Source organism: Canis aureus, chromosome 14 (genome assembly GCF_053574225.1).
Source record: "Canis aureus isolate CA01 chromosome 14, VMU_Caureus_v.1.0, whole genome shotgun sequence".
Classification (NCBI taxonomy): domain Eukaryota; kingdom Metazoa; phylum Chordata; class Mammalia; order Carnivora; family Canidae; genus Canis; species Canis aureus.
In genome coordinates this window covers 61896499-61914462 of record NC_135624.1, presented here as the reverse complement: position 1 = coordinate 61914462, position 17964 = coordinate 61896499, and the positions used below count along the sequence as shown (strand labels likewise).

The following is a 17964-nucleotide window of genomic DNA, read 5'->3' as shown; positions in this document are numbered from 1 at the left end:
TCAATCATAGAGTCTGCTTAACCTGGTCTTATAGCATCAGAAAGTGATCCCTAAGAGAGGAAAGAGTGGAGAGGCCATGAGTCAAGAGACAAGTGAGAAGAATGTCCTGGGAAGGGGCAGTATTATGTAAAAATGTCTTCAGAAAAGCAAGAACATGGTCATTTCTTGCAACTGAAAAATGTCAATGTAACTGGGAAATAGAATGGAGGTTGGTGAATATAGGAAATGGGTATGATTAATAGTGATCAAGGATCAGAACAATGATGAAACATTTTGACTTTATTTGGAGGACTATGGGAAGTCACTGAAGGATTTACACATATAAGAAAGATCATTCAGTTTTCAGTACAGAGAATAGATTAGCAGAGCAAGCCCGGAAGCAGGGAGATGAGCTGGGAAGCTGTTGCTGTCCTCCAGATGAGAAAAATAGTACTCCAAACTAGAGTAGTGGCAGAGTGGTAGATTTTTAAAATGACTAGCCACAATGCAGCATACTCAATATCAGTAAAATGAGTTTTTTTCTTTTGATATCCAATTAGTTGGAACAAGAATTGAACTACCATATATTTTTTTTATTAGCACCAGATTCTAAACAGTCTTAATTCTTAGGAACCCTAAGCAGCAAAGTAATCTCTGATCTGATGCATATTATAGAGTACATATTTATTCCCACCAATATTGAATGGGGTGTTTGTGTGGAAACATGGAACTCTTCATCCTGAAGAGTGAGAAACTGGTTATTCTACATTAACCCAGGCACACCTTAGGAAGTCATGCAGTCATGCAGAAAAATGTATGGGAGAAAGAGTTCCAAAAAATGGGCAATTACTTGTCTGGCGAGTTCTTCTGGTAAAGACACACACTGGATCATCTGAAACTGGGAAGCAATAATCTTGGTAGGAGCTCCCAGGACATCTAGATGATGGATACCACCTAAGTCCTCAGGGCACATACTTTGTGATATGTCAACCCTTTGTAATTTAACATAGTTTTAGTAGGCAATATATATCCACATCTCTAAATACAGGATGAGCAAAAAACATCAATATACCAGGAAGCACAGAGGATAGATATTAGTATTGCATATGTTTATATAATGACAAATGCCAGTACATTACAGTTCTCTCTTAGGTTCTCTGAATCAAAGACAATAGAGACGTTTCTTATAACTTAATGATCTTATCTCTTATAGGTTGTGGTAAACGAGTTGTTCCATTAATAGTCAATAGAATAATGTCTGGAGACATTGCAGCCAAAGCTGCCTGGCCTTGGCAAGCTTCCCTTCAGCGTAATAACATTCATCAGTGTGGAGCCACCTTGATCAGTAATACATGGCTCCTCACCGCAGCACACTGCTTTACGAAGTAAGTTACTGACTGTAACAGTTTTCACTACTGTAGAAAAACTGAGTTTTATTATGTTCTGAGTAATAATCAATGCCCCCAGGTATTACTGAAATAAATGAGAAAATTTTCTTTCTGGTTCTTTTCTAATATAATGTTATAGTTGCATACTTATTTGCAAAGTCAGTGGGGGTAGCAGTCATTATCCTAGCACTCATTGGTCATGGCCCTACAGGGCTTGGGGGTGTTTAGAGTATAGTTGACACAAATGTTACATTAGTTTCAGGTGATTCAATTTTTCTATATGTTATGCTATGCTCACCACGAGTGTGTCTGCCATGTATCACCACAGAATGCTATTACCGTATCATCGACTATATTTCTTATGCTGTGCCACTTATTCCTCTGACTTATTCATTCCATATTTTTCCCATCTCTCAATGCCCTTCCCATCTGGCAACCACCAGTTTGTTCTCTGTATTTATAGGTCTGATTCTGCTTGTTTATTCTTTTTTTAATATATATTCCACATACAAGTGAAATAATATGGTATTTGTCTTTCTCAGTCCAAATTATTTATTATTAGCATAATATTCTCTAGGTCCATCCATGCTGCTGCAAATAGCATGATCTCATCCTCTTTATGGCTGTGTAATATTCCTCTGTGTGTGTCTGTGTGCATGTGTGTACACATCTGACAGCTTCTTTATTCGTTTATCAGTGGATACTTCGGTTGCTACCATATCTGGGATATTATAAATAATGCTGCAATAAGACATAGGGGTGCATATATCCTTTTTCTTTTAGTTTCTTTTTTAAGTTTTTATTTAAATTCCAGTTAATGTACAGTGTAATATTAGTGTCAGCTGTACAATTTAGTGTTTCAACACTTACATACAATACCCAGTGCTCATCATAATAGTTGTACTCCTTAATTCCCACCACCCATCCAACCCATCCCACTATACACCTCCCCTCTGGTAACCAACAGTTTGTTCTCTACAGTTAAGAGTCTAATTCTTGGTTTGCCTCTCTTTTTTCCCTTTGCTTATTTGTTTTGTTTAAATTTCACATATGAGTGAAATCACTGGTTCATTTCACTTAGCATAATCTCTAGTTCCATCCACGTCATTGCAGATGGCAAGATTTCATTTTTTATGGCTAAGTAATATTCCGTTGTGTGTATATATATATATATTTTTTTAAGTAAATAAACCTTTATTCACATTCCAATTTTAACAAATCATATCTATATTCATGTTTCCATACAGTAATTTATATAAAAAATGCTAAATTTTAAATATACTTTATTTTTTTAAACATTTTGTTTATTTATTCATAGAGACACAGAGAGAGAAATGCAGAGACACAGGCAGAGGGAGAAGCAGGCTCCATGCAGGGAGCCTGATGTGGGACTGGATCCTGGGTCTCCAGGATCACACCCTGGACTGAAGGCGGCACTAAACCCGCTGAGCCACCAGGGCTGCCCTAAATAAGTGCTTTAAAATAGACACCAGTCACACTAGCTAGAGGGAAAATATATATACAATATGTGCTCTAGTACGTAAAATCAAACTTTTTAAAGTGAAATTTAAGGACAGTGTAAGTTATCACATCAATTACATATAGAAATACAAATACACCTCCACAGATCATTAACTTTCCCCTAACAATGGCAGGACTTTCAAAATCCTAATAGAACCAACCTGGTTTCTTTAAGAAGACAATGACACACAGGAAAAGAATTAAAAAATAAAAATAAAAACAGGTGGACATTTTAGATTAAGAGGCTGAAGAAACATAATCAAGTAAAATGCATCAGTCTTGATTGAGCCCTGGTTCAAAAACAATTAGACATTTTGCATATAAGGTGACATCGTAGTTTTGATTTAGAATGCATATATATTTTTTTTAATTAGTGTTTTTGTTTTCTTTGAATGATTACCCGGTAGTGGGATTACTGTGTCATATGTTAATTCTATTTTTAACTTTTTGAGGAACCTCCATATGGTTTTCCACAATAGCTGTACCAATTTACATTCTTGTCAACCAAGAGTTCCTTTTTTCTCCACATCCTAGCCAACAGTTGTTTCTTATATTTTTCATTTTAGCAATTCTGACAGGTTTAAGGTGATGTCTCATTTGGTTTTGATTTACATTTCTCTGATGACCAGGCATGTTGAGCCATCCATAAGTCTTCTCTGGAAAAATGTCTATTTGGGCCCTCAGCCCATTTGTCAGTTTCTTTGGTGTTTAGATGTATAAGTCCTTTTTTTATATTTTGAATATTAACCTTTTATCAGATATATCATTTGCAGATATATTCTCCCATTCAGTAGGTTTCCTTTATGTTTTGTTGATGGTTTCTTTCACTGTGCAAAAGATCCCAAATACCCAAGGCAATCTGGAGAAAGAACAGGGCTGGAGGAATCACAATCCCAGATTTCAAGATATATTACAAAGTTGTAGCCAATAAAGTTTGATACCGGCACAAAAATAGACACATAGATCAATATAGCTGAATAAAGTTCCCGGAAATAAACCCACCATTATGTGGTCAATTAATCTACAACAAAGGAGGCAAGAATATACAATAGGAAAAAGACAGTCTTTTCAACAAATGGTGTTGGGAAAACCATACAACTACATGCAAAAGAATGAAACTGGACCACTATCTTATATCATACGCAAAAATCAACTCAAAGTGGGTTAGAGACCTAAACGTGAGACCTGAAACTGTAAAATTCCTAGTAGAAAGCACAGGTAGCAATCTCTTTGTCATCAGCTTTAGAAACATTTTTCTAGACATGTCTCCTTGGGTAAAGGAACAAAAAGCAAAATTAAACTACACCAAAACACTACTATTTTGAGACTACACCAAAATAAAGAGCTTTTGCATGGTGAAGAAACCATTAACAAAACAAAAGACAACCCATCAAATGGGAGAAGATATTTGCAAATTAAATTCTGACTTTTGATACCATAGTAAATTCTGCCTACCTGAGTCTAAATCTGCATAGAGACTTAGATTCTTAAAGTTTGAAAGACATCAGAGTTCAATAGGTCAGTATTTTAGAATGCACAGAAATCCCTTATGCAGATGCCTAGTTTGGCATTGAATATCTCAAAGTAATGGAGAGCTTACTAGCTCCAAAGTTTGCCAATTTTGTGGTAGACTGTTCTACTTTGCAAATATCTTTAAACGCTGAAAACCAAATCTGCAACCTTATAACTTCCACCCATTGATATTTGTTCTTTCACCTAGAAGAGAAGATATCAAATTTCTTTCTTTCCCCATAGAATGATTGGTTTAGCGCTACCTTCAGCCCAGGGTGTGATACTCGAGACCGGGGATCAAGTTCCATGTCAGCCTCCCTGCATGGAGCCTGCTTCTCTCTCTCTATCTCTCTCTGTGTGTGTTTCTCATGAATAAATAAATAAAATCTTTTAAAAAATCATATTCTCAAAAGAGAATTATCTAACTACCCCTCCCCCCCGTACTCTATTCAAGTGCCCTATTTTATTTTATTCAAAGCCATTATTACTGCTTGGATTTATTTATCTGTTAATTATTTATCTGCTTTGCTCTTTTTCCTTCCCTGGAATTGAATATAGCCACCAGCAGGCACATTTTCTGTCTGGTTCACTACTTTAACTCCAGCACTTCAAATAAGTCTCACCATATAGGATTTCAATAAATATTTGTTGAAGAGATAAATGAATGATAGTTTATATGCTTTACAGTTCTAAAATTCAATCATTCTTTTTTGGATTTTAGCTCTAAGATGCTGTTTGTACACAGTTTATCTTTCAAAATAGCAATAGACTATATTTAAAGGTCAAAGGAAACTATCATTACAACCAAATATTTTTAAGATGGAATTTTTAAATTAGCCTTCATGCAATTATTATAGTGCAGTTTATATATTCTGTTCATTTCTAACCTTTTCCAGTAGTGCAAATCCACATCAGTGGACTGTTAGCTTTGGAACAACTATCAATCCTCCGTTAATGAAAAGAAGTATCAGAAGAATTATTGTCCATGAGAGATATCACTCCCCAGCAAGAGAATACGACATTGCTGTTGTGCAGTTCTCTCCTAGGGTCACCTTTACTGATAACATCCGCCGGGTTTGTCTGCCAGAAGCCTCTGCATCCTTCCAACCAAATTCTACTGTCTATATCACAGGATTTGGAGCACTCTTCTATGGTGGTAGGTATCTCAAAAAGGACCACGGGCACTATGTCCGATTTAGGACAATATGATTTAATCTCCATTAATATTATCTTGCCAGCCATTCCTGCACAGCTTGATTAAATTAGAGTTCTTATTTTGTACATAACAGAAATTCAACTTTCACTAAAGCAAAGATAATAATAAAATGGCAAACTTGGCCCTTGTAATTTAGAAGTCAATAGAGATATGAGCCTGGTTTCAGGCATAGCTGGATTCAGGAGTCTGTATGATGCCATTAGGTTCTGAATCTTCCCATTTCTGGCTCTGTTTTCCCCTAGGTTGCCTTCATGTGGAGGGATTCTAGCTCCACATAGTGTCAAAGGTGGCCAACAGCTCAGGGTTTATGTCATCTTCTCCTAGTAGATGTGGAGGGAAGAACATGTCTTCTTTGCCAGAATCCACACTAATCCCTGAAAAGGTCTCTTTTGGCCCTGCTTGTGTCCAGGGGTACTTGGATTGACTAGCTAACTCAATACTCACTTCTGTGCCCATTCCAAGAAAGCCAGGTTTGTGAGAGGCAGCCTGGTCAGAATCACATGGAGTAAGGGAGAGGCAGTTCCAAAAGGGTGGGCTTCAAGGAAGACATAAAAAAAGCAAATGTTCCCTCAGCAACACTAGAGCCTATGTCTATGTTCTGTTCTCTACACAATGCCAGCCGTACATCGATGTGTTGTCATCCTCATATCCACCTTCACTCCAAGACTCCCTCCCTTTATGCCCCACCTTTGTGAGCCTCCCTCTACCCTTTTCATCTCCTCCTCCCCCTTGTTTGTTCCACTACTCCTTTTCACTTTCCTCGGCCACCTTACGAGTTTCCCCATTGCTCAGCTACAATGTCCAGTTGCAGCAAAATCTGCTTCAGAACTACAGAGATTAATTGAAAAGTGATCAGTAATAAGAATGCTGTGTAGAGAGAGTCTCTGATAACAAAGCTTCCATGGCCCTCTCTAAAATGATTTAACTCGATATGCTAACTTAAACTTTTCATGAATAAAAATGATTTTGTTTTTGTTTTTTGGGCAAATGTAGTCAGATACACTCTGGATTGTAAAATCTCACCTAGTTACAGATACATAACAACAGCAAGAGAGTTTGCTTAACTCTGGGAAATGTTTTTCTTCCTAATATAGGTATTTATAAAATGTGATAAGCATAATAATTATCATTTTAAAAAATATTTTATTTGTTTATTCATGAGAGACACAGAGAGAGAGAGGCAGAGACAGAGACAGAGACAGAGACAGAGAGAGAAGCAGGCTCCCTGTGGGAATCCCTGGACCCTGGGATCATGCCCTGAGCCAAAGGCAGACCACTGAGCCACCCAGGCATCCCAATAATTATCATTTAAATGTGTCAGATTCCAAAGGGAAGTTTATTCTCTAGAAACTGCTTACATTAACCTCATTTTGTATTGATAATTTTAGTATGAAATAGTTTAGAAAAAAGTCCACTCACTTCATTCTAGCTAAGATGTTGATTGTAAACTCTAAAATTCCTTTGTTTTCCCTGAAGGGAAATCCCAAAATAATCTTCAAGAAGCCAAACTGAAAATCATAAGTGATGAAGTGTGCAAGCAACCACATGTATATGGCCATGATATAAAATCTGGAATGTTTTGTGCTGGATATCTGGAAGGAATATATGATGCTTGCAGGGTAGGTAGAGAGATTATTTTAATATCATTAATTCAAAACATGTTTATCTCTTTCAAGAAATAGTCTATGTTCTTTATGTTAGTACCTACACAAATATCTTGTCAGTTCAGTAATTTCTAAATGCAAATTTCACAACACAAACATTTTTAGGTGTTTTATTAAGCAAAATGATATAAGCAGAGTTTCTTTGATCCTATCAAACAACTAACCACCAAAATTAAATTTTCTTAGTACCAGAAGTCCAAAGATTCATAAAGCAGTCCCCTTCTTTAAAGGGCTTTCATCTAGAAAGGAAATAATCATGAACAATGAACTGTGATGAGAAGTTTTAAATAATATAATGGAGAGCAAATATTTTTAGGGTGAAGGGAACATTTTGCAGCAAGTATCAGAGAGATCATACTGAAGGGTATGAGGCCTGAAGGATAAATGGCCCTTGCCCAGTATAGAATAAAAGCACAATTGTCCGTGTATAGAAAGAGTGCAGCAAAAATTATGAAGGCATGAAATTATAATTCATATTTGAGGGAATTCCAAGTAATCAGTTGGGTCTCAGCATAAAGAGGATGATAGAGGAGAAGCAGTTAATGCTTAGTGAGAAGGTGGATTAGACCATGTTGAGACTACTTGGTGCCCTTTCCAGTGCCTTCCTCTGCTGTCCAATAGCTATTCTGAATGTATATTTTCAGACAAAGATCGAAAGTCTATTTCTTCCTGGAAGTACTTGCTTTATAACATAGGATTCTTGAAAACTCCAAGGAGGTGATGCTCCATGATGAAAGGATCAAAATTGTTTTGAAATCAGGTAGCAGAAAGCTCTGCCCAGAGTCCCACAAGTTACACATGGAAACTTCTGTTGGAAAAGGAGCAGGGAGTTTTGTAGTGTACAGGTGGGGCAGGAGCAGAATCTGGTACATATCCAGACTACTCAGTTGCTGAGAATGTGGAGGAAGGCAGTTGGAATTCAGAGAATGCACAGAAAATTCCAAACCATGATGGACAAGAGGAAGGTGGTAACAGGAGTCCGTTTGCAGACAAGATATGGGAGTCTAGGCAAATGGTGAGATTAGTGATATGTCTCAGGAAGGACGTGGTCATAAAGAAATTTCACTGAATTGAGGAGCAGAGGTAAGATTCCTGCTCCATGACTGTGCAAGTGAATTTCTATAACCATAGAAAAATTGGGGAAATTATCGAGAAAGTGAATTAGGAACAGAGTCCAAGACAGGAATACAGTGATTATAATTGAGGTGCATGGTGAGGGGTTTAGTTTGTCCAATAAAACCGAGGTCCAAACACCCTGCCTGGAGTCAGAAAAAAACCAACACCAGCTAGACTTTCTGTGTTGTGTACTTCAAATTTGCCAGTAGACCTTAGTCATTCTCAAAATACACACACACACACACACACACACACACACACACAGAGTACCTGTGTGAAGTGATAGATGTGTTAATTAACCTGACTGTGGTAATCATTTCACAAAGTATAAGTATGTTAAATATCTTGTTCACATTAATATATACAATTTTATTTCTCAATTATATGTCCATAAAGCTGAGAAAGTTAAAATGTGGAAATTGAAATTTAAGGCTTTTATAACTTGAAATCTACATTTCAATTAATTATCTATAACTGGTAATCAATATATATGCTTTCTAATAATAAAATATGTGATTCATCAGAATATTTTAAGTAATAAGTTTTATATTTAACTAATTTTCTTTCTTTTATTTTCAGGGTGATTCTGGGGGACCTTTAGTTGTAAAGGATCTTAAGGATACCTGGTATCTCATTGGAATTGTGAGCTGGGGAGATAATTGTGGTCAAAAGAATAAACCTGGAGTCTACACAAAAGTGGTTTATTACCGAAACTGGATCACTTCAAAAACAGGCCTTTAATTTGCTATAAAAGTTAAATATTGAGAGCTTTAAGTAGGCTATACGTGTATCAGAATTTAAATATTCAGAGAATGTAGTACAATGAAGTAAGATTAAATGACATTATTTATTTTAGATCACCTCAATCAAGCAATAACCTATAGCCCATTTATAAGGAGTTTAAGTCCTTATAGATTTGTAAAGGAGTGGGTCAGTTTAGTCTGAATTAGGAGTCTCTCATACAGCAGAGACACTCAGTTGTTACATCATGCAAGTTGAAGTATAAAAAAGATGTAATGAAAACTTTTGAAAATAATCCATGAGATTTTTAGAATGGCTTTGTCAAGGAGGTCCCCTTAAGTGGGAAATTTTTTGATCTCTTGGAGTTCAGGAAAACCTTACATAATTTTTTTTATCATTTCTCCTGAGCTCACAAATACTTCCTTTTCTTTTTCCTTATTATTCCAAGTTTTCCAAAGAGATTTTTCACCATAAAACATTTTCTACTTATAAACCCTTTGGAAGGATGCTTGGGGAAAAAAAGTTATATCTAGGAAACAAATTATGGTGATAAATCAAGCCAGAGATCTTCTAAACTTTCTCTATTATGAAACTTCCCTAATTTTTTGGTGATTTTTTTAAAACAACACACAGAGAAAGAGAAATAACCCTACCCTCAAATATATCCAGAGAAAACCTGATTAATAAAAGAATATACATAATAATTAGCTAATCAAAAATGTATCTTTGTTACAAAAGCTGGGGGGAAGATGATGTAATTTCATGAATCATTACAAAACAATGGCCCAAAAATTTGACATTTCATAGATACATTTACCGTGTTTGAGCCACCAGGAGGTGGCTGTGCACATTACTATAAGGTTAAATGCCTTGAAAAAAAAAATTGATAATTTGCTAATATGTTGAAGACTTAATGAACCTTGTCTTTCTCCATAGAAAAAAACATTTATACCTTTGAATTGCTGCAGCCAATTATCTTTATGGCAGTAGTCTAATTATTGCGACCATGAAACACCAATTTTTAAAATATTTAATAAATATAAATTTTAGGGACCTACCACACAGAACACATGAACAAAGTGATCTGAGAAACCACATATACTGCCTTAGTAAAGTGTGTCATGAAGACATTAGGAAAGTCAGGCTCATGTATGGAGTCCAAATATAAGCCAAACCATTGAAAAATTGAGTTACTTTCTAATAATATCTCCCCATGGGCTATTGATAAGGCATGAAAATAGTTCTATAATAATCTAAAAGACACTAACAATTTATTCACACACACACACACACACACACACACACACACAAATCCATAACCTAGACTCGTAGAATTTTAAAGCTTAGGAAAGACTGCAAATCATGCAGGCCAATACACCTACAGTTCAGCCAGCTCAACCCAGGAAACGTAAATGACCTGGTGAACCTATAGGTAGTTTGTACCCACAGTGGGCCTAGAACCTAGGTACCAATTTCACATGCCTTTTCCCTTACAAAGTCCCTTTCTTTATGTTGGCTAAATGAATTTAAATTTTTAAAAAATGTCTCTTTCTGATCATCTATATTTATTAAATACTCAGATCTATAAGAATTTCAGTGACTTCTGTTGAATCTATTTTAAATTTAAAAACTCTTAAGAATTTTAAATGATGTGATTCACTTACTTGGGCAGCTGGCTGCCAATTCTCTGAACTCATTTCAAGGTAAAGTTGCTTCTCCACATATAAAAATATATATAGGATTATAAATTAGTCGATATTATGGTGGTAAGATATAATTCTGACTTTTTAATGTTAAGTTTCAAGAAATGATCCTAGAGTTATAAACTTTGTATTGCTAAACTGTTTTGTGCAGCTTTTCATTCTGGCCTACATATAGGCAAATATTGATATATCATTTTAAATCTAATAATAAAGTTGATGATCAGAGCATTCTACAAATAATATCACTGAATCTGTGTTAGGCCAAATCTTAGCATGAATCTTACAACTGCTATTAAGAATTGCATTTCTTTTAAATAACTAGTTTAGGGCATTTTGGTCATTGTGATAAACAAAAATATCTCCACACATTGACAAATATCCCTAAGGGGCAAACTGTCCCCTCTTGAGAACTACAGTTCTGAAGGCAGTTGATCATTTTTAGAAATGCCAAGAGATGGAGCACCTGGTGGCTCCAATTGGTTAAGCATCTGAAACTTGGTTTCAACTCAGGTCATGATCACCATGAGCCTGCTTGAGATTCTCTCTCTCCTCCCTCTGCCACTCTCTCTGTCTCTAAAATATACGAATAAATAAAATCTTTGGGAAAATAATGCAAGAGATACCTCAAAATTATGACACTGAGTATTCAAAAATTATGGTTTCCTGATCAAACTGAACATTCACTACCATGCTTCTAAAAGAAGTAGTGAAATAAAACAGTGGCTATTTCAAATACAGACAGATCTCCCTATATACAATGTGCTTGAAGGATTTCTCTCATACCCTTGCCTAGACTAGAGCATATTTATGGAGTGCCAATAACCATTACCATGAAGATAGACTTTGTAAACATATCCTCTAGTAGAGTTCCTCTATCTTGACCACAATCCACCATAGAAAATATATTCCACACCACAGCTCTATAAAACTATAACAAAATTCATATATATTTAAAATATTAAAAACTGAAACAAAAGTTTCATAAAACAATACTTATCCTACTGAGTACAATAAAAAATCCAATATTTTCTATTCTATTCTTTTAGTTTTTTTATAATGCTTGCCCCACCAAGTAAGTTTATTTCAAAACCTAGTGGACCATGATCTGCAGTGCCTATAAAACATTCTAGAATAATCCACAATTATGAATACCATATTGTTATTATCTCATCTACCTCTACTGCTCTTCCCACCTTCATCCTCTCCCCACTCTATCCATTTAGTAAATTGCAGCTCAGTTATGACACTATTCAATAACATTGTTCCCACGCATTCAAATCTTCACTGCTTTCCCCTTTGCCTAACAAATAGTCTAAATCTATGTCACCATAGCTTTTAAGTCCCTGTACAATCTGACAACAATGAACAGACTTTTTATTTTGCTTGTACTCAGTACTCCTGTAACACTGAATGTTACACTTCATTCTCTAAATACATTCTCCTCTGGTCATGCAATGTTCTCTTCACTCTACAAGATCTAACCCAAATATTACCTCTACCAAGAATACTTTTATTTTCTCAGATAAATTTACTCTCCACAGTGAGGGTGACAGAACATGAGAGACTCCTAACTCTGGGAAACGAACAAGGGGTAGTGGAAGGGGAGGTGGGCCGGGGTTGGGGTGACTGGGTGATGAGCACTGAGGGGGGCACTTGACGGGATGAGCAGTGGGTGATATACTATATGTTGGCAAATTGGACTCCAATAAAAATAAATAAATTAAAAAAATAAATTTACTCTCCATTCAAAACCTTTGTGAATTTGTTTGTTCCTCTTCTAAAGCATTTCTCATACTTTGCATTATAGTTTTAAATACATGTATTATCTCTACAAAATACACTTTTAAGTTTCATAAGGCTAAGGACTGCTTTATTCATTTTTGTATTACCCACAGTATTACAGGATTCTGTATGTATTGTGTTTAGTGAAGGAATAAATTCACAGAGGCAAATTATGATTCCTATAAGGGCAAGACACTTCAGTCCTCAGTTACTAACTGCTTCCCCCATGTCACTTTACTCACCTTTCCAACCTGTGCTGATCCTGCTTTGCATATTCCCAAATGTTCCTAAAGACCTCCTGCTCCCCACCTGCACCAGAATTAATCAAGATACAGAAAAGTATGGATGACAGTGGCCTTTCAGGAGGCCCTCTAACCCAAAAACTGTTCCCCATATTACTTTAAATGAGTGCAACTCAAACCCATAGGGATATATGGAAATAAGGCTAAAAATCTCCCTTCCCCTTTCATCATTTTTATTTGATCTGCTAGGACTGTTCTTTCTTCCTTTTTCTCTCATGGGCTTCACAAATCTGGATACTTCCAAATGGTCATGTTATATATATACATATATATAAAATTTCATATAAGAATATATATATACACATATATACATATATGTGTATATATATATTCTTCTGATCGAGGCCCTTCTCTGTCGAATTTGCCTGATAGGAGACAATGTGAGATAAAACTAAAACTCACATGAAGTACACCTACATTTTTAAAAGTTCATAGAAATAAAGGACTTTGAATTTCCTCTTGAAAAAGAGGACATTTGACTTATTGATTTTAATTTTCCATATACAACTGTCCTTTTCATTTCCATTAGTAATCAAGGTTTGACTGATTAACTTTTTAAAATTGTTTTTGCTGTTTTCCAAGTTGAGGAGACTCCTTCCACACCAGAAGTCACTAAATTAAATACAAGGCAAAACCCGCAAATGCAACAATGTAATTCAAGAATATGCTAATGGTGATCTGGGGCTCATGGGCTAATGAAGGATGGAGAAACTCAGAGTGTGAAGACTTGGTATGTAAGTACATGCCAGGAATACCCAAACTGTAAGAAAAATGCCACATTTAAGATGGGTAACTGAAAAATCACTTGTCCAGAACTGTGGTATTTTGAGCTAAAGTTAGAATTATGGAGGTCCTATTTTAGAGAGAAGTTATATCAAAAGCCATTTTACAAGTTTTTAATCTAAAGATGAAAGCCAGTGGGGAGGGGAATCTAGATACAAATCTGCTTAGGTAGAAACAAGAAAAGTCTGAAAGAGTAAGTTCAAAGGAAAGTCTGGAAACTCAGAACCTAATTCTTAGAATAATAATGGCAAAGTGAGGCATAATTTAATAGAATAACATAGTTATTCTTTGCACAAATAACGGTAGATGATTAAAGATCCAGTCTCAGGTTTTTTCATTGAAAAACCCACATTGCTTGCTATGTTTCTAAAGTGGGAGGTGGGCTGCTATAGTAACATCATTAGCCTGTATACTTCGCAGGAGACAAAATAGGCCTCTTCATATACTTGGGTTTTCTAACTCAGGTTAATATTATTGGGATATGTAGATAGAAGCTAGAGTGAGGTCTTAATTAATTGGCATAGGGAAGAGCTGAGGAAGAAAGAAGGGATGGGGATGAATGGGAAAATTAAGGCTGAAAGTTCAGAGATTAATATTAATAGTTACTATCACCTCAAAGGGGCCCAGCAGACCTCTAGATCCTGGACGAGCCATAGGGACAGTCTGAGAGTGTATTCAGCACAGTAGTCTTCCTAAGTTTGCAAATTCAGCATCCCTAAGGATGCTACATAGTTGACATACTGTTGGCACCTGATCTTGATACTCCAGAGACTATGATGGTGGCATTTCTGCACGGCCTGTATGTACACCTCTCAAATGCTAAAACAAAACAAAACAAAACAAAACAACAGCCAGAGGAATGAAGAATGGTATGGCCACTTTGGAAGAGTTTGGCAATTTCTTTAAAAACTAAACTCGAGGGGAGGGGCAAGACGGCGGAAGACTAGGGTCCCCAAGTCACCTGTCCCCACCAAATTACCTAGAAAACCTTCAGATCATCCTGAAAATCTACGAATTCAGCCTGAGACTTAGAGAGACCAGCTGGAACGCTACAGTGAGAAGAGTTCGCACTTCCATCAAGGTAGGAAGACGGGAGAAAAAAAGAAATAAAGAAACAAAAGGCCTCCGAGGGGGAGGGGCCGGCGAGGAGCCAGGCTGAGGCCAGGGCGAGTGTCCCCAGGACAGGAGAGCCCCGTCCCGGAGAGGCAGGAGCTGCACCGACCTTCCCGGGGGAAAGGGGCTGCAGGGAGGTGGAGCAGGACCCAGGAGGGCGGGGATGCCCTCGGGCTCCCGGGGACACTGACAGACACCTGCGCCCCGGGAGATGCGCCGAGCTCCCTAAGGGCTGCAGCGCGCACGGTGGGACCCGGTGGGACCCGGAGCAGCTCAGGGGGGCTCGGGGGCGGCTCCGCGGATGGGGGCTGCGGGGCAGGAGCAGCTCGGGGGGCTCGGGGGGCTCGGGGGCGGCTCGGTGGAGGGGGCTGCGCAGCCCCAGGAGCGCTAATGAAACAGCGCAGGCCCCAGAGCACTGGTCGCCCGGACACAGCCCAGGATCCGGCCTCCCCCGGGACAGGCAGAGGCCGGGAGGGCCCAGGACAGCGAGGACGCTCCTGCCCCAGCTGAGCAGATCAGCGGCCCCGCCCCGGAGCCTCCAGGCCCTGCAGACGGAGAGCTCCGGAGCTACTGCGGGGGCTGACTCCAGGGCTGCAGAGCTGGCCCCGCCACTGCGGTTGTTCCTCCTGGGGCCTCACGGGGTAAACAACCCCCACTGAGCCCTGCACCAGGCAGGGGCACAGCAGCTCCCCCAAGTGCTAACACCTGAAAATCAGCACAACAGGCCCCTCCCCCAGAAGACCAGCTAGAAGGACAAGTTCCAGGGGAAGTCAAGGGACTTAAAGTACACAGAATCAGAAGATACTCCCCCGTGGGTTTTTGTTTTTGTTTTTGCTTTTTGATTTCTGTTTGCTTCCCCCACCCCCACCCTTTTTTTCTTTCTCTTTTCTCTTTTTTTTTCTTTTTCTCTTTTCTTTCCTTATTTCTCTCCTCTCTTTTTCTCCTTTTCCCAATACAACTTGTTTTTGGCCACTCTGCACTGAGAAAAATGACTAGAAGGAAAACCTCACCTCAAAAGAAAGAATCAGAAACACTCCTCTCTCCCACAGAGTTACAAAATCTGGATTACAATTCAGTGTCAAAAAGCCAATTTAGAAGCACTATTATACAGCTACGGGTGGCTCTAGAAAAAAGCATAAAGGACTCAAGAGACTTCATGACTGCAGAATTTAGATCTAACCAGGCAGAAATTAAAAATCAATTGAATGAGATGCAATCCAAACTAGAAGTCCTAACGAGGAGGATTAACGAGGTGGAAGAACGAGTGAGTGACATAGAAGACAAGTTGATGGCAAAGAGGGAAACTGAGGAAAAAAGAGACAAACAATTAAAAGACCATGAGGATAGATTAAGGGAAATAAACGACAGCCTGAGGAAGAAAAACCTACGTTTCATTGGGGTTCCGAGGGCGCCAAAAGGGCCAGAGGGCCAGAATATGTATTTGAACAAATCATAGCTGAAAACTTTCCTAATCTGGGAAGGGAAACAGGCATTCAGATCCAGGAAATAGAGAGATCCCCCCCTAAAATCAATAAAAACCGTTCAACACCCTGACATTTAATACTGAAACTTGCAAATTCCAAAGATAAAGAGAAGATCCTTAAAGCAGCAAGAGACAAGAAATCCCTGACTTTTATGGGGAGGAGTATTAGGGTAACAGCAGACCTCTCCACAGAGACCCGGCAGGCCAGAAAGGGCTGGCAGGATATATTCAGGGTCCTAAATGAGAAGAACATGCAACCAAGAATACTTTATCCAGCAAGGCTCTCATTCAAAATGGAAGGAGAGATAAAGAGCTTCCAAGACAGGCAGCAACTGAAAGAATATGTGACCTCCAAACCAGCTCTGCAAGAAATTTTAAGGGGGACTCTTAAAATTCCCCTTTAAGAAGAAGTTCAGTGGAACAATCCACAAAAACAAGGACTGAATAGATATCATGATGACACTAAACTCATATCTCTCAATAGTAACTCTGAATGTGAACGGGCTTAATGACCCCATCAAAAGGCACGGGGTTTCAGACTGGATAAAAAAGCAGGACCCATCTATTTGCTGTCTACAAGAGACTCATTTGAGACAGAAGGACACCTACAGCCTGAAAATAAAAGGTTGGAGAACCATTTACCGTTCAAATGGTCCTCAAAAGAAAGCAGGGGTAGCCATCCTTATATCAGATAAACTAAAATTTACCCCGAAGACTGTAGTGAGAGATGAAGAGGGACACTATATCATACTTAAAGGATCTATCCAACAAGAGGACTTAACAATCCTCAATATATATGGCCCGAATGTGGGAGCTGCCAAATATATCAATCAATTAATAACCAAGGTGAAGAAGTACTTAGTTAATAATACACTTATACTTGGTGACTTCAATCTAGCACTTTCTACACTCAATAGGTCTTCTAAACACAACACCTCCAAAGAAACGAGAGCTTTAAATGATACGCTGGACCAGATGGATTTCACAGATATCTACAGAACTTTATATCCAAACTCAACTGAATACACATTCTTCTCAAGTGCACATGGAACTTTCTCCAGAATAGACCACATACTGGGTCACAAATCGGGTCTGAACCGATACCAAAAGATTGGGATTGTCCCCTGCATATTCTCAGACCCTAATGCCTTGAAATTAGAACTAAATCACAACAAGAAGTTTGGAAGGACCTCAAACATGTGAGGTTAAGGACCATCCTGCTAAAAGATGAAAGGGTCAATCAGGAAATTAAGGAAGAATTAAAAAGATTCATGGAAACTAATGAGAATGAAGATACAACCGTTCAAAATCTTTGGGATGCAGCAAAAGTCCTAAGGGGGAAATACATCGCAATACAAGCATCCATTCAAAAACTGGAAAGAACTCAAATACAAAAGCTAACCTTACACATAAAGGAGCTAGAGAAAAGACAGCAAATAGATCCTACACCCAAGAGAAGAAGGGAGTTAATAAAGATTCGAGCAGAACTCAACGAAATCGAGACCAGAAGAACTGTGGAACAGATCAACAAAACCAGGAGTTGGTTCTTTGAAAGAATTAACAAGATAGATAAACCATTAGCCAGCCTTATTAAAAAGAAGAGAGAGAAGACTCAAATTAATAAAATCATGAATGAGAAAGGAGAGATCACTACCAACACC

General features: G+C 38.0%; 1 protein-coding gene across 1 annotated transcript in view; it reads left to right on the top strand.

Moving 5' to 3' along the window:
- Positions 1-9137, top strand: part of TMPRSS11A (transmembrane serine protease 11A) — a 30522-nt gene extending 21385 nt beyond the window's left edge. The window contains 4 exon segments of the mRNA XM_077846633.1: positions 1193-1364; positions 5297-5556; positions 7093-7235; positions 8976-9137. Of these exon segments, the coding sequence (XP_077702759.1) occupies positions 1193-1364; positions 5297-5556; positions 7093-7235; positions 8976-9137 (737 nt within the window).
- Positions 9138-17964: the final 8827 nt, after the last annotated feature.